Source organism: Rhipicephalus sanguineus, chromosome 4 (genome assembly GCF_013339695.2).
Source record: "Rhipicephalus sanguineus isolate Rsan-2018 chromosome 4, BIME_Rsan_1.4, whole genome shotgun sequence".
In the NCBI taxonomy this organism is placed as follows: Eukaryota; Metazoa; Arthropoda; class Arachnida; order Ixodida; family Ixodidae; genus Rhipicephalus; species Rhipicephalus sanguineus.
The window spans coordinates 186,680,092-186,704,466 of NC_051179.1; the positions used below are offsets into that span (position 1 = coordinate 186,680,092).

At 49.2% G+C, this 24,375-nt stretch overlaps 1 protein-coding gene across 1 annotated transcript in view; it reads right to left on the reverse strand.

Annotated features, from left to right (window-relative positions):
* LOC119391915 (uncharacterized) overlaps positions 1–24,375 on the reverse strand; it is a 156,366-nt gene that overhangs the window by 40,275 nt on the left and 91,716 nt on the right. The window contains exon 5 of the mRNA XM_049415445.1: positions 20,790–20,894. Coding sequence (XP_049271402.1) covers positions 20,790–20,894 — 105 coding nt within the window. The remainder of the gene's footprint in view (positions 1–20,789; positions 20,895–24,375) is intronic.

A 24,375-nucleotide genomic window follows, 5' to 3' on the forward strand; every position in this document is an offset into this window, starting at 1 on the left:
CAAATCTGGGAAAGGTGAGAGCTCTATTTCGGCTGGTGCGCACCGAATTACGGCGTCGTGACGTGCGAGAAAATCCCATCCCAGGATGACGTCGTGGGAGCATGAACAAATTATGATGAATTCGACGGCGTACAGAGCGTCCTGAATCATGACACGGGCGGTGCACACCGCTGTCGGGTGAATACTTTGGGCGCTGGCTGTACGGAGGTAGAGCCCGGAAAGCGGCGTCGTCACTTTTCGTAGTAGTCGGCTAAATTTAGCGTCCATAACGGATACAGCAGCTCCAGTGTCTACAAGGGCCGATGTGCGCACACCATCTACAAACACGTCTACTACGTTTGATGGGCTTTGCTGAGGGCTTTCGCAGTTCGATAGCGTCGCAGCCCTTGCCTCTTGGACTGCGACGACTAGTTTTCCTGTTCTCGTGCGACCGGACGAGGGCGCATCGGCGACAGTGAACGGCGGGTAGACGAAGCTGGGCGTGACGTCGGCGACATAGGCGGCGGCGGGTCGTAATACGGGCGGCTGGACTGGGTGGTGACGGTTGATCCGACTCGAGGCGGCTGCACGCGGTTGCAATAGCGGGCGACGTGACCGGCCCAACCGCACGCAAAGCAGATGGGGCGGTTGTCGGCAGTGCGCCATCGGCTTGCCGGGCTAGGTCCCATCCATGTCGCAGGACGCGAGGGACGGGGCGGCGGCTGATACGACTGCATGGTGGTCTGCAGTCGAGGCGTATGAATGACGTCGGCGTACGCAGCCGGCACACTCGCTTCGAAGGCCTGAGGCCTGGCGACGGCTCCGGCGTGAGTTAGCGGGGGCACCAGAGGGAGCGCTGGGGGCGGCCTGGCTACAACTTGCGCGTAACTGTGAGGCGCAGGCGCTGGAGGGGGCTGGTGATATTCCGGCATGACCTCCGCGATTTCCTGCTCGATTGCCCGGCGTAAGGGAGGCAGCAGTGTGGTCGACGGCTGCTCAACATGCTGCGGGTGAGCGAAGGCGAGTAGAGAAAACTGGCGGGCAATTTCCTCGCGCACGAAGGACTTGATCTCGGCGAGTAAGACGGAGTGGTCCGACGTGGCCGACAAGCCAACGAGATCGGTGTCGCGTGATGGAGGTCGACGCGTCATCAGCCGCTGCCGGCGCAGCTCCTCGTAGCTTTGGCACAGTGTGATGACCTCTGCCACAGTGCGAGGGTTTTTGGCGAGCAGCATGGTGAAGGCATCGTCGTCGATGCCTTTCATAACGTTCCGGATCTTGTCGGACTCAGACATTGTCGCATTGGCTTTCTTGCACAAGTCGAGCACGTCTTCAATGTAGCTCGTGAAAGACTCGCCGGCCTGCGGGGCTCGTTCACGTAAACGCTGTTCGGCTTGCAGCTTGCGAACGGCAGGGCGGCCAAACACGTCGATGATGGCGGTCTTGAAAGCCGACCACGTAGCGAAATCGGATGCGTGGTTGTTGTACCATAGGCCGGCAACACCCGTGAGGTAGAAAACGAGGTTGCTCAGTTTGCCTGCCTCGTCCCATTTATTGGGGACGCTCACACGCTCGTAGATCGCGAGCCAGTCCTCGACGTCGGTGCCATCCGCGCCGGTGAAGACAGGAGGGTCGCGGATGCGGGGGACACCTGGACATGGCGTCGGTGCAAGAGGAGGCGTTTGCTGGGCGGCGTCTTGAGTCATGGTAGCAGGCACGGTACGGGATCGAAGCTCCAAGGGCATCGAATGCGGACCGTAGTTGTTGAAAGGGCACAGCACTTTCCACCAAATTGTCAAGACGTTTATTAGCGGGCACTCGGCGACGGCGACAGTCAAAAGCGGGGCCGACTCTCTGCACGAGGAACGTGCTCTCAGAGAAGAGGCGACCCACTAGAAGGCGCTCGAGAGGACGACCCATTACCGGCAACGAACGCTTCGCTACACGTTCTTTTTCTTTCTCTTTTGTTGCATCCGTTTCTGCGAGCTAACGCGAGGAATCAATGCCAGACTTCAGTGGATGCGCCGATTTAGTGTCGTTGAAACATTCGTTGATTATTTCTAATCCCTTGAAGGTCGGTGTTTTGTGAAAAATAAGCACAAATGTGCACCGTCTGTCACTGACGTCCAAAATGCGTCCATCGTTCACACAGCGTACATGTGCATTGTACGTCCGTTACAATAAGCCTTTGTATATCTTTTAGACGTCCACATTGCGCAAAGCGAAAATTGGACATCTTTCAGACGCAAATAAGACATCTTCTTTCGTCCTAGATGTTTGGATTATACCGCTACGTACCATGGACATTCGTGGTTTACTGGGATACGCCGCAGGAGTGGAGCAATCCACCAATCGGCTGACGTGTCGCCATCTTGCATCACTACGCAATACTGCGCGCGCTCTTCTCGGGCCCTGATTGGCTGCCGGCAAAGCGGTCAACTTTTCCGCGCGGAGGAAATCGGTCCGGGAGCGATACGGGCAAGCGGAAGCGGGTTTTCCGTTTTTGCGGATAATCCGCGTCCGCTTTCCGGATCCGCGCTCGGTGTGAACGTGCGTTAACAGGCGCCGACACGGAGTACTTCGGTAGTTTCAGCGCAACGGAGGCTTTCGGTGCAATACTGTAGGAATGCACAGTCGGTGCAATGCGGCGCACGGGGTGATTCGGTTCAGTGACAACGCAGTTACGCGTTTTGCCTTTTGTGTCGTGTTAGCGTGTGACGCCTTGTCCTCATAGCTTTACAGCTTCCACATGCACCGACTGCATTTCTCCGCCGCTTACTGCTTCGAGTGCGATATCACCGAGTAATAAAACTACTGCGACAAGCGCCACAAAAAGGCAACAACGTCGAGAGGCGAACGTCGCGCATTGAGTGCTTTGGTGCAGCGAGAGACACGCCAGCGGCAAGCGGAACGCCTTCCCGCGTTCACGGCTCAAGCTACGAACTCTGCCGTTCGCGTTCTTGAAGCGTTGTATGGTGTATTCATGAGCACAGGCGCGGTTACCCGCTTACTGGGGAGCTCGCGCCTTGGCGTTCCTCTCCTAAAATGACGATGCTTGGAACGAGTGCGTAAGTTGTACCAGTATTTATTATGTGTTTGTTGATGTCATATTTGTGCGCAATTTACCATATTCTACGTCCAGGTTTATGTTAACTGCTTCAGATACCACATAGGTTTAATCATGATCACGGGCGTCAGTTGTCGCGAGTGTATGTGATTGGCTAGCAAGGCCACGTACTGTCGTAAATGCGCCTCTAGATTTGAAATGCGCGCGCTTACACCTGATTAGACAAACTGAGATCAGGTGACCTACCAGATCGGAGAATGGCGTTTCAGCAAACGCCTCGCACCGTGTGATTTCTAGCGAGATCAAATGGTGTCGTAAATCTGCCGCCAGACCTGAAATGTTCGCGCTAACGCCTAATTGGCCAAAGATAGATCATGTGACCTGCCAGCTGAGGCAACGGCGTTTCAACTAGTGCCTCGCAATACGTGATTGTAGCGACATGACGTGGTGTCGCGAATCCGTCGCTAGATTGAATTGCGCGCGATTACACCCCACCGGTCAGCGCAAGATCATGTGATGTGTTGGCTCAGGTAATGACATTTCAGCAAACGCCTCGCACCGCGTGATTTATAGCAAGATCACGTGATCTACCTTCTCAGGCAATGGCGTTTCAGCGAACGCCTCACCTCACGTGATTTGCCGCCGGCGCAGCCGGAATAGTGGCAAGTACGGGTGTGCGAATAGTGAACTTTAGAACCGAATCAAATTCGAATCGAATAGTGACCATCGCGAGTCGAATAGGAATACGAATTGAGCGCTGTTTGAATAGCTTTCGAAGAGCTAGGCAACCATCTTCAAGACAGCCCTAGAATTGCAGGGCTTTTTTAACAACGCAGCTGTTAAGCACGGCATAAAAACGGCTGTTCCTCGCAAGAAACCTCGCCGTGCCGTTGCCTAGCAACCACTGCCTGGCCTCGCCTCGCTACCGCGCCACCTGGTGTGACGTCATGTCAAACCGCGCATGCACCGTAGCAGTAGTAACGAAGAAGCCGCCGCCAAGCCGCGCTCGGCTACGGAACCCGCCGCGCCTTGCTAGCGCGACAGCTGATGTGACGTCATGCCAAGCCGCGCATGCGGCATAGCAACCGCTGCGGAGGAGCCGCGTCGAAGTTACCGAAGCGACCAAGGATAACCACGCCAAATTTAAATAAACGAGTTGCCTAACAACAGTTACCGTCATTAGATACGTCATAAATAGATCTAATGCGCATGTCCATGTCCTCGGGATCATTATAAGAGAGCCGTGCCTTTTTTTGCCGAGGCAGGTTGTAGCCACGGGTCTACTGAGGAGGAAGCGTACACCTGAACAAGATGCTGCCTTTCGCGAGGCTCCACGTAATGCAGAGCGAAAACGAGATCAGCGGCGGAGACCCGACCAGAGTTGCCAGATGCTACCGAGCTAAGAAGCAAATAATCATCACAAAAGAAGGCAACAAAAGCGCAAATTTCATGAATTTTCACATTCTTGAACATATTTTAATTATAAAAAATATCACTCAAACACAAAAAAGAGATGTATTGCGACAGCAATTATATGGACAGTCTCGGCTGGTTTTCTGAAATAATTCAGAAATACTTTCCGACGCGCGGAATCGAAAGGCCGACCTCTCGCTCCGCAGCGCGCGGCGTTAGACGGCTAGGCCACGAAGAGTACCGTCTTTCAGCATGTTAACGGCGAGCTATTTATATACACCATTGACTTCAGCGTGCTTTCTTACTCACCAGCGAGTTGGCGCGAAGTGCGCTTGGGGCGCGCTTTAAAGGTCGTCACCCCATTCCTGCGAACGCCGATGCTCTTCACCCTACAGGGCGTAGTCGCCTTCGTGCACTTAACGCGACGAAAGAAGGGGGTGGAGCGGGGGGTTGTATGTTTTGTGCTTTCCCCGGCGCTGAGTCACAGAGCGTACGAAGGTCTCTTCGCTCGATGCAGCGGCCGCGTTCGCGAAAGGAGCGCGCTCTTCAAACAGAAATAAGTAACAACTGCGAAATTTAGTTCGCGCTCGTCCTGTGTGTATCTGTTCGTTCGTTTCGTGCGTCCTGCTTTATGTTTCAGCAGTGCGCTTCAAGTATCGAGCTATGACGCATGATAGTTCGCGCTCGTCCTGTGTGCGTTCTTTTCGTGCGTCCTTTGGGCTCCAGCGACGCGCTGGCAATTTCGAGCTGCTTTCCGTTCTTCGCGTTACATTCCAATTTGTTGCTATCGCATTCATTGCTTCGCCCTTGCAGCGAAACTGTGACTTCTTCTATTTTAAACAAATATTGGCAAACTGTGAGAGTAACCTTACCGTTACATTTAGCTGACAAAAGATACCTCAGAAGCGTGAAAAACTGGGCCGGTTGGTTCATGTTTAGGTGCGAGGAAACGAGCGAAACTCAAAAACAAGGACGAAGAAGAAGGCACATTCAAGCACACACCATCGCCGGACTTACAACACGATGGTGTTGTAAGTCCGGCGATGGTGTTTGCTTGAATGTGCCTTCTTCTTCGCCCTTGTTTTTGAGTTTCACTTGTTTCTTCGCACCACAACAAAAGATACCACAATTATGCAAACTGAGGTAAGCTCATATACTGTAGCGACAAGAGCCTTTTTTAGCTGTAGGATGAATACAGCAGTTGCTTCACTATTCGAGGAGCTGCTTTGTCACCAGCTTTTAAATAGTGCTAAGGTCTCAAAAGTGAATAATGTCTCATGAATGAGCATCATGAATCTCATGATGATGATAGTTGATTGAGTAGACAGTGGGTTCAGCGACACTGGAGCTTAAAGCAAAGATTATGGCTGATCCCTCCGTCATAGGGACCGGTGTCTAACACGAAAGTGAAACGCGTCGTCATAGAAGTAGTTGATTGTTTATAGCGCATTGGTATATTGGAACTTGTACAGTGTCTATTGCTGTTTGGTATGTATAGCACCGCTTGATGTGGACGCACCCAGGTTGACGCTTGGTGGCACATCTCCGTGCCGACAACTAACGCCCATGATCATGATTTACCCACTGCAGTAGCTGAAGTTGTCAAGATATACCTGGACAGTGCATTTGGGTGAATCCCGCGCAAAGATGGCATCAACAATCACATAGTAAACACACATACTCGATACGCACTCCTTCAAAGCGTCGTGAAACGCGAAGATAAACACGACGAGTGTCGTGTCTTCTCTCTAGCCTGGCCTATAATTCTAACAGGGCGAGTGGGGAACGCGGTGCGACAGCCAGGCGAGCGTCGGAGAGCTATTTCTCGATATAAATGGATGCTATGAGCGAGGTTTGGTCTAAAGCCGCCGCCTCGCGGTGCGTTAAGGGACTATACACGCGCTATCCGCACACCCGCTCCGCACGTGGCGGGACACCTGCCGCCCGCAAACGGAGGAGGAAAAACCGGAACGACGCCAATCGTCGCACACGGGGTACCGGTTTTTCCTCCTCCGTTTGCGGGCGGCAGGTGTCCCGCCACGTGCGGAGCGGGTGTGCGGATAGCGCGTGTATAGTCCCTAAAGCGTTCACGAAATGACACTTCTGTTGGAAACGCGACTATTGGGACGGTCGTAGCAACGGCGTCTTGCCGGAGGTAATTCCAGAGGCAAAGAAGTTTTTTTTCGAGCCTGGTGGCAGACACGTCACTGCCCAGTTATAAAGGCGACGCTCATAGCATCCATCCATCCATCCATCCATCCATCCATCCATCCATCCATCCATCCATGCATCCATCCATCCATCCAAGAGCACCGTGAGAGGATAGTGTGGAAGATAAAGGGCGCGTCCATGTAGCCCCCCGTAATGCTAAAACGGCTGCTTGGGCGAGTTGGTTCATGATCAAGATAGATTTACCAGCGCAAAATAGACAGGACAGTTAGGAAGGACACACACACATAGCGCTGCACTCACAACTGATTTATTACTGCGAACGCAGGGCCTTTTTGTAGGCACGCGTCGAAGCAACAGAAAGATAACATCGAGAAAAGAAGCGGTGGGAACCACGTGACACTGCTTGCCGAAAAGACAATCTACCGACGGTAACCGCGCAGTCGAAAAATTGTTACGCTACAAAGTACGCCCCCGATATGAAAGAAGTGACACTATAATTGATCTTAAAACCAACCGGCAAGCCAGAAAAACCAAGGCAGCCACACAAGAAAGATAAAAAAGGTATAAAACGTTAAAAACTAAAATGAAATATAAGAAATGTGTAGAGCACATGTTAAAAACTATTGTGTAAAGGACAGGGTAAAAACTATTAAAAAGGTAAGCGCCGTAGGTACCTGACTTCCTTATTTGAGAGGGCAATGGAAGGCCTGCTGACACATTTGTCACCCAGCCTCTCGATTTCGGCTGCCTCTAAAATCTCTCTAACAATTTGCTCGCTATGCCTGGCTAAGACAGTGCAACCCTCAAAAAGCGGGGAGCAGCCGCAGTCTCGGCAGTGCATGGCTAAATGACTGCAGGCGACCGCTGACAGGTTCTGCTGGTGCTCTCTGAGACGGACATTGAGGCACCTGCCCGTTTGTCCAACATAGTACTTGCCGCATGAGAGTGGCGTGGAGTACACAACTCCTTGCTCACACGACACAAAAGGATGGCGGTGCTTTGTTTCGCACACGTCCTTGTTCCCAGAGGGAGCGTTCACCGCTCGGCACAACCTGGAGAGCTTATCAGGGGCTGAAAATGCCACCCTGATGTCGCACCACTGGGCTATCTTTTTCAGGTTGTGTGACAACCTGTGCATGTACGGCACCACCACGGTCCTCTTCTTTGAGTTGGCACCTGCTCCTGCACCCGGTCAGCACTTTTCACGCCTCTGAGCATGCTTTCCGCTACGGCTGATAGCACGTGGGAAGGGTACCCTGCCAAAGCCAGGCGCTCTGTTTGCTTAAGAAAGCTTGTGTTAATAGTAATAAATCAGTTGTGAGTACAGCGCTATGTGTGTGTGTCCTTCCTAACTGTCCTGTCTATTTTGCGCTGGTAAATCTATCTTTATTCCGTAATGCGTTTGGCGGTAGGTCAGTGGGCTAAACGCCCGCCAGCCATCGTCGCGGGCTGAGAGGTCGTGGGTTCGACTCCTGTCAACGGAACTTTTTCTTAGTTTTTTTCTTTGCCATTTCATGGCGTTCATTTTGCTGACGTATTTCCGTGACGGAAATACGTCATGAAAGTCTTGGTGGACCCGGCATAACACACTTTCGAGTTAAAATTCCTTGACCCGGTGATGAGTAAAGCTTCGATAGTCCCGGGAAAGCTTGAACTGCATGCGTCTTGGCAATTCAGTAAATACAAAAAAATGATCCTTCGCTGTTCCCACGTGTTGCTCCTCTTGGGGTTTTCCGTCGGTGCTGATTATTTGAAAACTACTGGAAGAATATTCGGTAATTCGAATATGCGCTATTCGATTCGAGTACCCAATTGAATACAACGCTATTCGATTCGTTATTCGAAATTTTCTAATATTCGCACACCCCTAGTGCCGATGGTGCGTTCCCCATTACCTAGACGACACTCTTACGCGCCAACGTGACACCCTTACTATACACTCTGGCAACCGTACAGGCATGTAGGCTGAAGTCGGAGTTTCACCTCCGCGCGTCGTAATGTTCCTGGAAGACAGCAGCATAAGTGTCTCAACAACGGGAAAACAGTGTCGAAGCTTGTTCCAAGACCACGTTCACCTGCAAGGTTCTCAACATACGTTGCTGGATTTTTCACGCCGAAAAATTCTCGTTTACAGCAAGTTTCCTGCGCGAACTACGCAGTACCAGCTGTGATGGCTTTGCACGTCAGACCAAGCGAAACATCGGTTCTTCGCGTAGACACCGTACCAGTTCATGGCCTTCATAATATAGGAATGGAGCTACGCCGCCTCAATGCGGCCATCGAAACCCGTGTTCACTTGGCGCCATCGAAGTGTCCAGACTTGCCGCCTGCACATTCACAAACTGAAACAAACAATCGATATGGACGAAATCCGAACACTTATTTTCACCTGGGCTTGCACTTCCCAAAGGTGTTCAACTTCGAGGAGTGTGGTGTTGCTATCAAGCAGACGCTTAGACGTCCACAACTTTCTGTGGGAGAACCAGTCAGCAGCGAGCTGAAGGAAGTGTTTTCCATCGAAGTCATTGAATGAATAAATGCATCTGAGTGGGTTTCTCCAATTTTTGTAGCCTAGAAGAAAGATGGTAACGTTCGTGCTTTCGTTGACCTTCGGGAGGTGAACAAAGCTGTGGTGGTTGCCTTCGTTTCCCTGGCACACACAGAAGAATGACACGCTCTGAACGGCGCTCATCACTTTTCGAAATTGGGTTCGGCATCTGCATACTACCAAGTCTAGCTCCATCCAGGCAGCAGTCATCACAGCGTTCATAACAGATGACGGCCTTCTCATATTTAAGGGAGAGTTTCGGGCTAGCCTGAGAGCCATCTGCGTTCGAGCGGCTCATGGCATCAATCCTCCGAGGCTGCAAAGGTGTCCTCCGTTGCCTGGACGACATCATCTTCGGCAAGTCGTAAAAGAAGCACACGCACCACATGAAGTAAGTCTTGCTGTGGATTGCAGATGTTCAACGCATCAAAGTTCTCACTTCTTGGTCAGTCTAAGGTTGATACCATCGTTCGCGCTGCCACACCCGTAGACGCTGGCAAGCTCGGGTGCTTTTCGTACTGGTGGAGTATTATGCTAGATTTGTTCCCCACCTGCAGAGGAAGCAGAGCCCATTCGCAGACTTCTCAGTAAAAATACTTCCTCTAACTGGGGCACCGCTGCTCAGAGCAGTTTCGCAAGTCAACGATCTTCTCGCCTACCACAAGGTACTACGGATGTTCGATCCAGCACATTCCGTCATTGTGGCCACACACGCATCCGCATATGGTTTAGGTGCAGCAATAGAACAGGTTGACGGTCAGCACAATCGAACCGTGGCATTCGCATCCCGAGCATTCACGGACTCCGAGAGAAAATATTCGGTTGGGGAACAATATACTCTAGCCTGTTTGTGGGCTTGTGAAAAGTGGCCTGTGTATTTACGGGGACGTCCATTTACTCTAAAAACGGATCGCCAAGCTATAGCGGTCCTCCTTTCAACTCAAAGTGCAGGACAACGACCGCTCCGCATTGCGAGGTGGACTGTATGGCTACTGCAGTACAACACCGCGGTGCAGTACAGGAGTGGAGAGCGCAGCAAAACGTGCGGATGTCTCGTCCCGGCTTCGTCGGCCAGACAGAGAAGGCAGCCTTTAGCTGGAAGTAAAGATCGTTTCTCTAGTGACGTCGGTACAAAAAGAAGACTTACGGCTTGCTAGAGCAGAAGATAACACGCTTTAACAAGTTGCGCGGTACGTACAGACATCGTGGACGACATGCAGAAGCGCTCGTCTATGTTCCCTTTCTTGTTCCTTGTCCGTTCTGCGCTGGTTGCTGAAGATGAATTACCAACCAGCCCAATCTCAAATTTTGCCATGCAGAAACCTGCCTGTTCAACTGACGGCGTGCTGTAAAGTACCAAAGGAATTGTCAGTAGATCATGGGGTGCTCATTCGTACGGAGCGCATCGTAGTTCTAAGCTCACAGCTACTTTTGTCCAGCTCGCTTATTAAGCTACAGTGTTGTGAAAGCAAACGTCTACGCGAAAAGTACTGATGGCTAACAACTGTAAGCAGTTGCAGTGTTTGCCAGAGCGCAGACAGTAGTACCAAGAACTCGCCCACACCAATTCAGCCAGTGCCATAAGCCCCATAAGCGCTGTTATATGATCGCCACTGACATCGTCGGTCCTTTGGAGCGTGTGCATGCAAATTTGTCATTTCCATAGTGAAATATTTTTCAAAATGGCGAGAGGTGGCATTCTGCGTTGATGTTAGATCTCACACGGTGACTAAATTTCTTCTCACAATCTTCGCCCGTGAATCTTGCCCGCAAAGTTTGCCCGTGAACTTCGCCCGTGCACTGTCCTAGACTCGTTTGAATGGCGTGCAACGCGTGGTGCGTCGATTGTTTTACATATTTGGGTCCCCTCGCCTTCATTTTCTCTCGCTCTTCTGCACGTCCTTCACAGGTCTCTGTATATTTTTCTTGTATACATTGGCTCATTCTTGGGAAGAAAGCATCAGTTGTTAGTCAGCGCTTGTTTGTGTATCCTTTTCTGGCGTTTCGTCCTTTTTGAACAGTTTCGCAATGGGCCATTAAACACTGGCCCGGCTTACCAGGCTTCTGAAAGTTTGCCCGACTACGATTGTGTACGACCATGGCCGGCAGCTCACACCAAGAAAATTTGAGTGCTTCCTTAAAGACCATGGGAGCAAACACACCTTTTCTACCGTCTACCACCCACTAGCAAATGGTCTCGCGAGGAGATGTCATAGCGTACTGAGTCGCGCATCAAATTGGCCCTACTAGAAAGATGCCGAATGCCTAGGAGTATACAGAGCCACTTCTCACAGCACCACCGGTCCTTCAAATGCAATTCTTTCACATGCTCGTCACATGAGAGCAGCTCTTGAAGTCATTGGCCATCCCACTGCATACTTCAACAGAAATCCAGCATGGGAATTGAGCGTTCTCAGAAAAAGAGCTGCAGAGCACCAGAGGAAAATTAATGCCTCTACTGACCAATGAAGAGCGACCGAAGTTCCCAAGTTACCAGCAGGAAGCTATGTACGGGTGAAGAAGCCAGTTCCAGTGCCAAACGGCATTCCCAATCATGGGCCACCGCTGAAAATACACAAGAACAGGGGCCGCTGGTCTTTATACCTGGAAAGCCGGAGAACCTGGAACGCCTGGCAGCTGTCTGCAGTCGAAAGAGGGATCACCAGAGCAAACAAACTTGGCAGCACCTTGCATGTTTGGCATGCTTCCTTCGACAGAGCCATACAAGACGCGGGCCACCTCAGCTGGGGATGCGCAGCCAACGCACACCACCGCTCTCAATACTCCGTCCCCTGATCAGCCTGCTTCTGCACGTTCTCCATCACCAGTGCCTACGCTGTCGACCTCACCACGGCCGCAAGATAAACAACGGGAGAGCAGAGAGAGAGAGAGAAATGTAATGCGGAAAGGCAGGGACGTTAACAAAAAAAATCACACCATCTCCCGCTAAAGGGGACCATGAGGCGATGCGAAGCAGCGTTTAGGCATGTCGAGCCCGCGTTTCAGAGGGGGAGGAGAGAGGGGGAGTGGAGAGGGAAAATTGAGAGGGGAAAGGAGAGTGGAGGTGTGGGGAGAGGGCTTGCGCATGCGCAGTAAGGGTGGTCACGCCGCACACCACCACCACCACCGGATTGAACTCCGCCATAAGATGCTTCGCATCTAAAACATACCTATCTAGAGAGTAAGGCCGCAAGCCCTAGCATGGAGAAGTATAGTGCGCCAGAAGATGGGCATGGACTCGTTGCTGAGCCGCCACCTGGTCGGCCCAGGACAATGCGCACACCACCAGCGCGCTTCCAGGACCGTACGCAGTGATTCAGGGAGGGAAAGTTGTAGTGTCGCACGCTAATAATGTGTGTCCTCACGAACAGTAACTATTTGCACTGTAAATATATTGACGTTGAAGAAAGCAATCGCAGCCGGTAAAGATGAAACTCTTCATTGGGCGAACTTGTGCCCACAAAAGAATGCAACGTATCGGCGCGTAGAGCCGTCAGTCAACGAATAATCTGATCAGCGTTAAAGCGCGTCGACATTTGTACATGTGGCATAGAAGATGCGAGCCTTATCACTGGTTTGAAAGTATTGACACTTGGGCAAGTTGGTGTGGATTCAAACCTTCTCTGCACTGTTAACATTTCAAAATTAATTAATTAATCATCTAATTAATTAAATAATTCGTTTACTTATTTACTTACTTATTTATTTATTTATTTATTGAATACTGCAGACCAACAACTGGTCCAAGCAGGACAGGTGCAAGAGGCAGGATGTAAACAAAACACATGTGATAAAATAAGAATATATCACGAGAAATGCAATCGAAACACCTTCTAACAGAACGCATAAAAGATAACATGGCAAAATATTACATTAAATGAATACATAACACAAACTAACAGTGCATACTTTAGCTCTAAGCAACAGAAAATTGGCTAAGATGAGTTAGACAGTTCCACTCTGATACAGTACGCGGGAAAAAGGAAAACTGAAACGCGTTGGTTTTAGCAAAATACGGGGCTAAAGAATGGGTGTGATGATGGCGTGTATGCCTAGTGGACAGAGGAGATACATATGCACGCGGGTCAAGCGCTAACTTATGATTATCAAGAAGATGCAGAAAGTTAAGGCCTTTTTCTTTTTTCGGCGTAATTCAAGTGTTTCAATGTTGTTGGCAGTCATAAGTTCAGGCGGCGAGTCCATAATTTTAACCTTAAATAAGCAAACCTAACAGCTTTTTCTTGCACTGCTTCCAGTTTTTTTAATGTTAGATTTAGTGAAGGGGTCCCATATACACACGAGTATTCTAGCTTTGGTCTTATGTACGTAAAGTAACTAAGTAGTTTTATGTTAAAAGGAGAATTTATAAGTTTATGTTTTAGGAAACAGTCTACGGAAGGCAGCAGAACATACTTTATCTATGGGTAAGTTCCAAGGTAGGTGATTAGTTATTGTTACGCCTAGATATTTGTAGTTATTAACCTGTTGTAGTGACGATGAGCCGAGGTTATAAGTAAAATAAAGAGGTGTTTTTGAACGTGTTACACAAAGACAAACAGTTTTTTGTGCGTTAAGTGCCATACCATTGTCATTACACCAGTTTAGTATGTTATTAAGACTTAAGTTCAGGTTCTGTTGATCATTATAAGAGGTAACTTGACGAAAGAGCACACAATCATCCACGAACAGTCTGATTTGAGTTCCTGGAAGTACTCTGTTTACAATGCCATTTACATAAATTAAAAATAATAGCGGCCCCAGAACACTAGCCTGTCGCAAGCCTGATGTTACAGGAAGAGAGCTCGAATTGTTCCCATCTACTGAAACAAACTGTGGACGTTCTGCTAAATAGTGTTGAATCCAGGCAATGAATATGTCGGGTAGATTGATGTCCCTGAGTTTTGTAAGTAGTTTGTGATGAATAACTTCATCGAATGCGTTACTAAAATCAAGGAATATGACGTCCATTTGACTATTTTTATCCAGAGTTTCTGCAAATGAATGAACCACTGAGCCTAACTGAGTTACGTTTGAATAACTTTTTCTAAAGCCATGCTGAAATTTAGTATAAAGGTTTGTTCGAGGAATTCCACAACGCGCTTAGATATTACATGTTCAAGCATTTTACATAGTGGTGATGTTAATGAGATGGACGGTAATTTTCTGCGAGTAAATGGTTGCTTTTCTTAAACACAGGAAAAACACGAGCCCTCTTCCAATCACTGGGTAGTTTTGCACTCAACAGCGAACATCGAAAGAGCACAATGACAAAATGAGCAATACTTTCTGCATAACGGCGAAAAAAAACATTAGGTATATTGTCTGGACCACAAGATGATTTAGTGTTCAACATCAAGATAATTGCAAAAACACCAGAATATGAGATAAAGTCCACTTAATTAGGCTGAAACACTCATTGCTGAGGCGTATTAAGACTAGCCTTAGCAAACACGCTACGAAAAAATTCCTTAAAATTTTCTGCAGTGAGCTTCAGACCTGTAACTGCATTTCCATCGACTAATATAAGTGATACCTGCTTCTTACTATCCCTGAAGAAGTTCCAAAACTTCGTAGCATCGTTCTTAAAAAGTTTGGCAGTGTTCCTTTAAAGGGGCCCTGCAACACTTTTTGAGCAGGGTCAAAAAGCGCTGCCAATCGGTAGTCGAGGCTCCCGAGAGCACGCGAGCCAAATATTATAGCGAAGCGAGTAGCCTGGAATTTACAATAAATTCTCAAAGTCAGCTGAAAATCGCTCCCTCTTCTCTCGACAAATGATGTATTAGTCCGCAATATATGACGCGATTGTCGGCAGTTCCACCATTGGCTGATGTTATAATCACGATAACACCCTCATTATTACCTTCGTTGTTGATTTTGAGTTCAATAAGTAGATAATATATATGTTTATATTGTGTTATGCCGTTAAAACACCAAACAAACATTAATATTAGCACTTCCGGTCTCACCGACAGCTCGTCGGCTCGCACTTGCGTGGTTGCGTTTTCTTCAGCATGCGCAGTGCCGAAATCGTGAATATTTCTGTGCTTTTAACCATCGCCGGTTGCCTTTGAGAGTGGCAGCGGTTCGAGTGTTGCCTCGTCAGCTGGAAACTGCATCGTCGGCGTGTTCTCACGACCGACCGAGGCAGCGGTGCAGCATTTCTCCGATAACAATGCTGGCGCCGGCTAGTCTAGGATACCTGTGTTCGCTGTATGGCGAGAGTCCCGTTCGCTGTCTGTTCAGTATGTCATCGAGCCGTACCTCGGCGTATCCTCCCAGTAGTCTCACGTTCCCGAGAAACCGCGACACAGCAACCAAGCAGACTCGCATTTTCACGGTAGCTGCAGACAGCCGGGGGATGGGTCCGCACCGGCCCGATGCCCCACGATCCTTTCTTCTAGTCTTTAGTTCTTTGTCAGCCCGCACTCGCTGTGCGCCCGCATTCGAAGAGCAAACAGCATCGAAGTATACCGCCACTGGGAGAAGGGTGCACGCAGCTTTGCCGTGTTGAATACGATTCAAGCGCGAGCAGTGCGACGAGGCGGTGTATCGGAGTGTGGGTCGAAACCCATCTCAGCTGTCATTCGTTCCAAACGCGCACGCAGGTTTGCGTCCATGGTTGGCAGAGCGATGAAAACACTACGGCAGTTCGAGGTGCACACCCAACATTACCAAACCGACTCGCAGTTTTCAAGCACGCGCGATACACGGTGCGATGGGCTCCGCTCGACGACGACCACGCAAGCCGACCGGAAGTGGCGCCACAGACCACGTGGTTGCGCCGAGACGCCAGAGAGAAAAAAATGAAAAAAAAAACGCCGCCGGCGCTGACGTAACTCTTCGGCGCCTCCTCGCACCTCCGTCCTCCCTCCCTTCACGCCCCGCGCAGCTTTCCGCGCGCTCGCGGCGTTGAGTTGAGGGAGAAAGCTGCGGAACGTGATCTCAATAACTTGGTAACACCACTTAGACTTGACGGATTCGAAAAATTTTTGCGGCGTATGACTCGTGAAGAGTCATACGTCAATAATGAGACTATTCCAATATAACTGAGAAAGGTGTTGCAGGGCCCCTTTAAAGTAAAAATCATTTGATTCGCGCAAAGCACGTGCCAAATTTAAGTTCATGAATAATAGCTGATTGGGGATTACTCTTTTTCAGCCGTTTTAATTTGCGTTTTAGATGGATGATTTTACGCGTAATGCATTGGGTGCTTTTTGGAATGTTTTTAGATTTGGTTGGTACGAATGACCTTATGCAGTGATGGCACATTCTGGTAAATTGGTTCCATAGCGTGTCAACATCACCCTCCTTTTCAATGAAGTCATCATAACAACTTCTCATGTACTGCACAATAGAAGCATCATCAGGTATTGCATAATCCTTGGAGATTCGAGTGGTGGTGCGTTTGTGACCGACTGAGTTGAATAAAGGAATGGTAACACTTACAAGATAATGGTCACAGGCCACTTTCAATTGAAACTGTATACTCATAAAAATCGCGGCTTAGGAACGCTAAGTCCAATATTGCGCAAGACGAACCTTGTTCTCGAATAGGCTGCCTAACCACTTGAACTAGGTCGTGAGTAAGCATGATGTCAAAGACTATGTTAGCATTCTTGTTCGATTTGGAAATGGTTATCTCTGGTGGCCTGATTGGTCCCTTAATAAACTCCATTGTTCATGTTGGGCGCACAATCATATCGGAAGATTTTACAATAATCGGAAAGGGTCCCAGACTTACCGGCGTCGTTTTTAGCTCCAACGCAAACTTTGCAGTGAAAGGGCAAGACGTACAAACCTCCCCCCTTAAGAGAAAAGCGCGCGAGCACGGACGACCCCGCCCTCTATGTCACAGTACAAGTCGGAGGCGCACATCCGACTTCCGGCGAATCACTAGAGAGTGTTAGCATTGGGGACCCAAGGAGCTAGACCACACAAGAAATTTGCGAGTGGCCAGGGTGGCATGCACAGAACCCAAGTCACTCTTGGGCTCTTGCGCCCGCGTTATCCCAATGCCCATGAAACCAAAAGTTGCCGTGGGTCGCCAGCGAGACAACGCAAACGCAGCGTGGGCCGCTATGTCGCATGGCCTACGTCTCGCATAATTTCAATTTCGCCACGTGTGGCGTCCCGTGCGTTTGATCCAACCCTCAAACGCTGCTGCTCCTCTGAACACTAGAGAAGCCTACCCAATGCAGCTACTAGCAGGGCGACTGCCTTTAAAGCGTGCCATTCGCTCCATCTCGCGGGTTATAATGAACACGCCGAAGCACCTGCCGCGTGGTCGTCACTTTGAAGAACGTAACCTTCGGCAGATTCAAGACGAAACTATTTATTTGGGCGAACCTGTACCTAGGAAGCAAAAAATCAAATTACAGCAACACAGGCTGTACAATGATAGCGGCGAACAGAGCGTCAGCCGTTGATAAAACTGAGCTTCAGTAAGACGCGTCGGAATTCGTACATACATGCGTCATCGAACATTCGAGCTTTGTTGCTGGTGGCAGTGTTAGATCCAGAATACACGAGAGTATTCGCGTCCTGCGCGCAATCCTAACAGAATGATTCTAAACGATCGCGAAGCTTCTGAAACATTGCGGCGCGGTCTGCGCCGAGCGCTGCAAACAGTCTTTGCGGGTGAAATACGAGTACATCAAAATAACATGCGTGGCAATATAAATAGCTAGCCGTTAATATGCTGCGGGATGTGTACTGCATGACGGAATCGTCTAACGCACCGCGCTGCAGAGCTAAGGGTCGCAGGCTCGAATCCCTGGTCGGGCGCTTCGGGAAATTGTTCTTCTGAACTATTTTAGCTTTTATATACTGGGCGTTCCTTTAGAGAATACAGATTTGTAATAAAATCTCTATGACAGTAAGTCTGCTGTCGTTTTCGCATGCGGACTCTACGCCGAGCTAAAATAACACTGTTGTGAGTAATTACCAAAAATTCGCTAAATAACGTTTTAATTATTGACCTGAGGGCAGTATACATGAGAAGGCTGTAGGGCGTGGCGATTTATGGCATACCCATTTTCTAGAAATCATAAAAGTTGCCCGTAATTAGAGATATTCATAATCGAATTTTAAGGGCGATACCAAGCCCCGCCACAGTGGTCTAGTGGTTATGGCGCTCGACTGCTGACCCGAAGGTCGCGGAATCGAATCCCTGTCGCGGTGGCTGCACTTACAATGGAGGCGAATATGTTTCAGGTCCGTGCACTTAGATTTACGTCTACGTTAAGGAACCCCAGGTGGTCGAAATTTCCGGAACCCCCCACTACGGCGTCTCTCATATTCATATCGTTGTTTTGGGACGTTAAACCCCAGATGTTATTATTAAGGGCGATACCAAAACTGACGTCGCCCGGCGCGCAGGAAACGCGGCCTTCGGTCATGTAAGACCGGAACTGCACGTGACATGAAAGTGGCGAAATTTCAATCAACGCGAGCCAAAGCAGAAGCCGGTCAGGAAAATCGGAAATCATTCTGAAATACACAAGCAGACAGCTCATTCTTCGGGTGCAATCTGTCATGCTTATGTCTTTCTTTCATAAACTAGAAACGGACGCGAAAAACTATTTCGCATGTCTGCCAGAAGACTCGCCGCAGTGGCTGCTCCTGAGTTATATGTTTGAGAGAAAAAGAAAACGTTGATATTGCGCTTTTCTTGCGCACAGCTACAAAGAAACAGATAAGGAGCAAACACCACATGCCCAGGTAAGGCGATCCGCTGGTGAAAGTGAGATGACTTGCTGATTTTCAAGAAAAGATACAGTGACAACACGCCTACATTCAAATTTCGTCACTTCCTTGTCGCGGGTAGTTCTGGTATGGCGTAACAGCGTCGTCGTGTTTCGTGCGCGCCGGGCGCGATCAGTGTCGACAAAGCCCTTGAAATTCGGCGATGAATATCTCGAATTACGTGCGACTGTCTTGATTTCTAAAAAAATGGATATGCGATAAATTGGCACGCACTACAACTTTCCAATATAAACAATTCCCCTCATGTCAATAATTGAAACGTTAATTAGCGAGTTCTTGTCAAGTAGTCACAACAGTGTGACCTCAGCTGGGGCAAAATGTTTCCGCCTTGGCGTAGAGTTCCTGTGCGAAAACGACAGGAGCTTTACTGTTATAGATTTTTTGTTAAAAAACTGTATTTTCTAAAAAATCACCCTAAATATATATATATATATATATATATATATATATATATATATATATATATATATATATATATATATATATATATATATTTATATATATATATATATATATATATATATATATATATATATATATATATATATATATATATATACGGCTTAAATACGGAAGAGCAACTTCGGTTGCCGCAAGGTTATAAGTATAAAAGAAGTATATGCGCCTTCATAAAAACAACTGTTTATTTTGTCTACGTTTCGACGGGAGCCCCGTCTTCTTCAGGACTTCAGGTAATGTCCTGAAGAAGATCGGGCTCCCGTCGAAACGTACACAAAATAAACAGTTGTTTTTATGAAGGCGCATATACGTTTATATATATATATATATATATATATATATATATATATATATATATATATATATATATATATATATATATATATATATATATATAGGAAGTATCACGCAGGCCGTAACACTGTAGGAAGATATATGAGATACATACGACGGACGTTTTAGTAAAGCATAATTCGACGTGTCGGCCGTGGGACCGGCCTTCTTCTGGGCAAAGACCGGTCCCACGGCGGAAACGTCGAATTAAACTGCGCTAAGACGTAAGTCGTGTCTCAAATATCTATATACATACTCATATAGTGGGGGTGAAAAGAAACTCGAACATGTGGCATCTACATTCCCTGCTGTTTCGCATTTATTTTCAAAAGTTAATTAGAGCGCAACCACACGACACATTCACACACCCACACACCCACAACCCAGACATCAACCACGCACGGGTGTGTGGTTGTGTGAATGTGTCGTGTGGTTGCGCTCTAATTAACTTTTGAAAATGATCTACCAACTAGCCCAACAACAAGTTCTTTTAGAGCGCATTTATTTTCAAGCGGTTGTAGCTTGGATGGTGATAAAAACCACTAGAGCCATCCATGATACAATCAAGAACCATCTAGCCTATTTTTATTGCCACCAAGGCCGGAGCGTGATGAAAACAGCCCGCCGTGCTGTTCGCGTTTCTTCCCCCCCTGCACATGTGCATATATGGGACATGACGGCGATGGCAACGGCGAAAATCCGCCGAGTGTCCATATGATTGCTAACGCAATAAAGGAGAGACGAGACACGAAATATGAAGAGCAGGGAAGGGGTAGTGCAGAAGCGAGCTGGTTTTCGCAACGGGCTCAAATTCGACGGAAGGTTTTATACGTGCACTAATCACTTCAGATGTACAAATGATGATGCGCTGCAGTCTGCGCGTGTGTTCTCTGCTTTAAGTGCTATTAGACCCTTAGGTGTTAACATGTTTTGTTAACATAGGGCTTTTACGCTGGCTTGCATATTTGCGCAGCCGACTGCCACGTTCTAGCGCAGAAAACACAGAAGTACCTTTAGTATTTCGAAGGAGATGAAAGCCCGAAAATAACATACCGAGGCAAACACAGCGGCCAGCACTTGCATGACGGCGATGACGAAAATATAGAGAATGTTGAAAAAGCACCATACGATCCACGGTAGTAGCCACCGGTAGTTGGCCTGCAACACAAAAACGACACGTGAATTTTGTCGCGCATCCTAAGCAGTGTAAGACAGCTGTTCATGGGAAAAATTATTGTGCTGGCAATAATGATGAGTACGTAATTGTGAATATGGCTCCCGCACTCGCGCGGAAGCAGCCAACCTGGGCGCTGCCTGTAGCTGTGAAGAACGCCGTACAAAAGATTTGAAACGGAAAACTTGGACAATCTCAGTGCTACTTTAGCGTACCGTCGACGTACGAAAGCGTGACAACGTGAGTGACGCGATAGTTGAAATTTGACAGGTCAACCTTGCTTCAGAATAGCATAAGGATAGCATAAGGCTCGGTAAAACGCAAGTGAAACTTTGCACCCAGGCGAGTCGCTTAAATTGCGGAACAGCCACACTTCCTTTCGAGCCTGCACGGAAGAGCAAGTTTAGAGTGTAGGTCTACGACAATGTTTACTTACCTGGTTGTTGAGGCGGGCGCGATGGCGACGCTTGGCAACTTTGAAATCAGTCAACGTTTTTCCTAACTCGCGTGGCCGCCGAGAACGGGTGTGGTGGCTACAACAGCCGGCCGATGGGCCCGTATGGAAGCGTGCCGGCTTCATTATCGTCTAATACTGACATGCATTTCAATGGCTGCCGTGACAGACGCCAGCATCACGAAGTGTTTTCTGGCCGGCTTCATTATCGTCTAATACTGACATGCATTTCAATGGCTGCCGTGACAGACGCCAGCATCACGAAGTGTTTTCTGGCTGCTTTTGGTCAGCAGTTAAGTGGCGCTTCATAGTTGAACGCGCACCGTGGTGTGGCGGCTTTTGGGAACGCGTCATTCGCACTATTAAGGAAGCACTCAAGCGCTGTCTCGGACGGAGCAGCTTGCGTTACAACGAGCTGCTCACCGACAGTTAACTGTCGTCCGCTCACGTACTTAGAGGATGACGTCACGTCCACAGACGTATTGACACCATCGCACTTCTTAGTTGGCAAGCGTCTCGTCACTCTGCCAACAGAACGAGAAAACCTTGCCCTCAATGCCGCTGCGCCCGACCTTCGACGAAGAGCGCGGCATCAGGAACATCTACTCCGGAACCTGTGGAAGCGGTGGAAGAGGGAATATCTTCTGTTCCTACGCGCTGCTCACCACAGCAAGCCTACGCCTTCACCTAACGTAAAACCTGACGATCTTGTCCTGGTAGAGGATATGAATACACCGCCTCTCACATGGAAGACGGGTCGTGTCACTAAGGCATATCGGATGTCCGCAGTCAAAATAATTGGGTTCATTCTGAACTGTACCAGGAGTTGCAAGAGCTCGGCACCAAGTTTGACTCCCTTGTCTAAGATATCGTTGAGCGATGACTCGCCGCGTTCGTGTGAACATGCGTCGAACACTACCCGGATCTTTGTAGTGACAGTATCTCGACGGACGACGGCATGGTGAGGAAGGTAGTAAACGGTCGCTCCTGGCTCTGAAGAGGTGTCGACACGTTCGGCGTGACCTTCTGTGAAGTACTCCCGGATGGTGCGGTCATACTCCTCCAACAGCTCCCGCTGTCCTTCGAAGCGCTGAAGTTGGCGTTTAAGTCGGGTTTCCGCGACACTTCGGTTTGTGCTAGTCAATCGTCCCTGGTGCTTTATCATGAGAGGAACCACATACCGACCGGCTTCTTTGTGCACGCACTGTGTGAACAGACCCAATGATGCTTAATCCCAAGTGCCGCCGTCTTCCGGAGGGTCGGTGATTCCTGTCGCATCGAGTCGCCACATCTCGGTCGGGTCAACCATGCAAGGTGTAGCTTGGCTATGGCGCTCACACGCAAGGAATAGAGCCGATGTGCTGTAGTTCCCGTGATGCAATTCTTTAGCGGTTTCGACTTGATAAATGCCTTGCACCAGCCAACCAAAGATCGTCTCAACGGCGCATAGGTCACTACTCAGGCGTTCGATTCTTCCCGTTACTATGCGCCAATAGTTGTCCGATCCAATGATGACACTGATGGTTTGGGTCGGTCGGTCTCCTAGCTGCTGTTCATCGGCAACAAGCATGTTGCGCTCGCGCAGCTGCACCAGGAGATCTTGTCCGATAGCTGGTGTCCTCACTATGCAGACTTCTGGCACTTCAAGAGCATCCACCGTGATGCCGTGCGTATCGAAACGACTCTGCAGCTTGAGTTGCACGGTTCGGTATCTGTGTGTTCGGGAACGTTTGGAGCTGCCAAATGTTAGCAGAGACAGGTCTTCTGTGCCGACGGAATGTAGGTCGAGTCTGGTGGACAAGTCGCGTCCTATAAATGTTCTTTGGCTGCCGGTGTCAAGCAGTATACGAACCAGCACGGAGTTGTGCCTGCCCGATGCCCATACTGTGGCCGTTTGCATGAGAACAGCTGGCGATGGCGACGTAGAACTGCTTGCGGGGGCACTGGTAGTCACTGGCACGCTGTCGGTTTTCATTGCGTCACTTCTGTCGGCATTCGGGTGGTTGTACGGTTTCCATATTGAGCAAAGTGCGGTAAGATGATGATTTGCGCAGTGCTTGCACTTGAGCCACGCTGCGTTGCGGCACTTTCGTGCGACGTGTCCCTCCCTGGCACATCTGAAGCAGTAGTTCTTCTCGATTAGTCGCCGCCGAATCTCGTCGGCTGACATGGTGGTCTGACAGTCCTTCACAGTGTGATCACGGTGGCCACACAGTACGCAGCAGGTATGGCTCTTGTTTGCAGATCCTGCGGCCAGCGCTAATGCTGACGGTACCGGCGGTTGTAAGCGAGGATGTCTTTGCTCCTGTGCCACGGGGCTAGATTTTCGTAGGCACCTCGAACGAGAGCTCTCTTCTCTGCTCTCGGTCTGTATCTGCAGAAACTTCATCACGTCACGCACCTCTTCTTGACGTGACCTTGGAGTAGCCCCGTCATTCGCTTCGGTCTTCTTCATGCGTTGCCGGTAGAGAACGGCGATGTCTTCGGGGAGAGCTCGCATGAGCACTCGGTGGAGAATAACAGCGTACTCCGATGCTTGAACTCCGAGGCTATCCAGGCAGCTGGTGTGAAATCGTACTTCTTCGTATAGTTCCCGCAGCTGCGATAGATTGGACGAATCATCCACAGTAGCGATTGCAAGCAAGTTATCAATGTGTTCGTCTACAAGAGCGGTATGACGGCCGAACCTTTCTTTGAGCACCTTGACTGCCACCGCGTAATTCGCTTGCTCCAGGCGCACACCCTCGATCGCACGTTTCGCAGCTCCGGTTACGTACGATCGCAAATAAGAAAACTTCTCAATGTCCGACAGCTCGCAGTTGTTGTGGATCGTGGCCTCAAAATGTTCCCAGAATCCCTGCCACTCGCGAAGTTCCCCGGAGAAAACGGGTACCTGTAATTTCGGCAAGGCAACTCGTAGCTGTGATCGGTTACTTGCTTGAGCGGAGACTTCCTGGGGCCTGGTTTCGGTAGCGACGCCAGGTGCAGCACCGTCCGCGGGACTTGCAGCT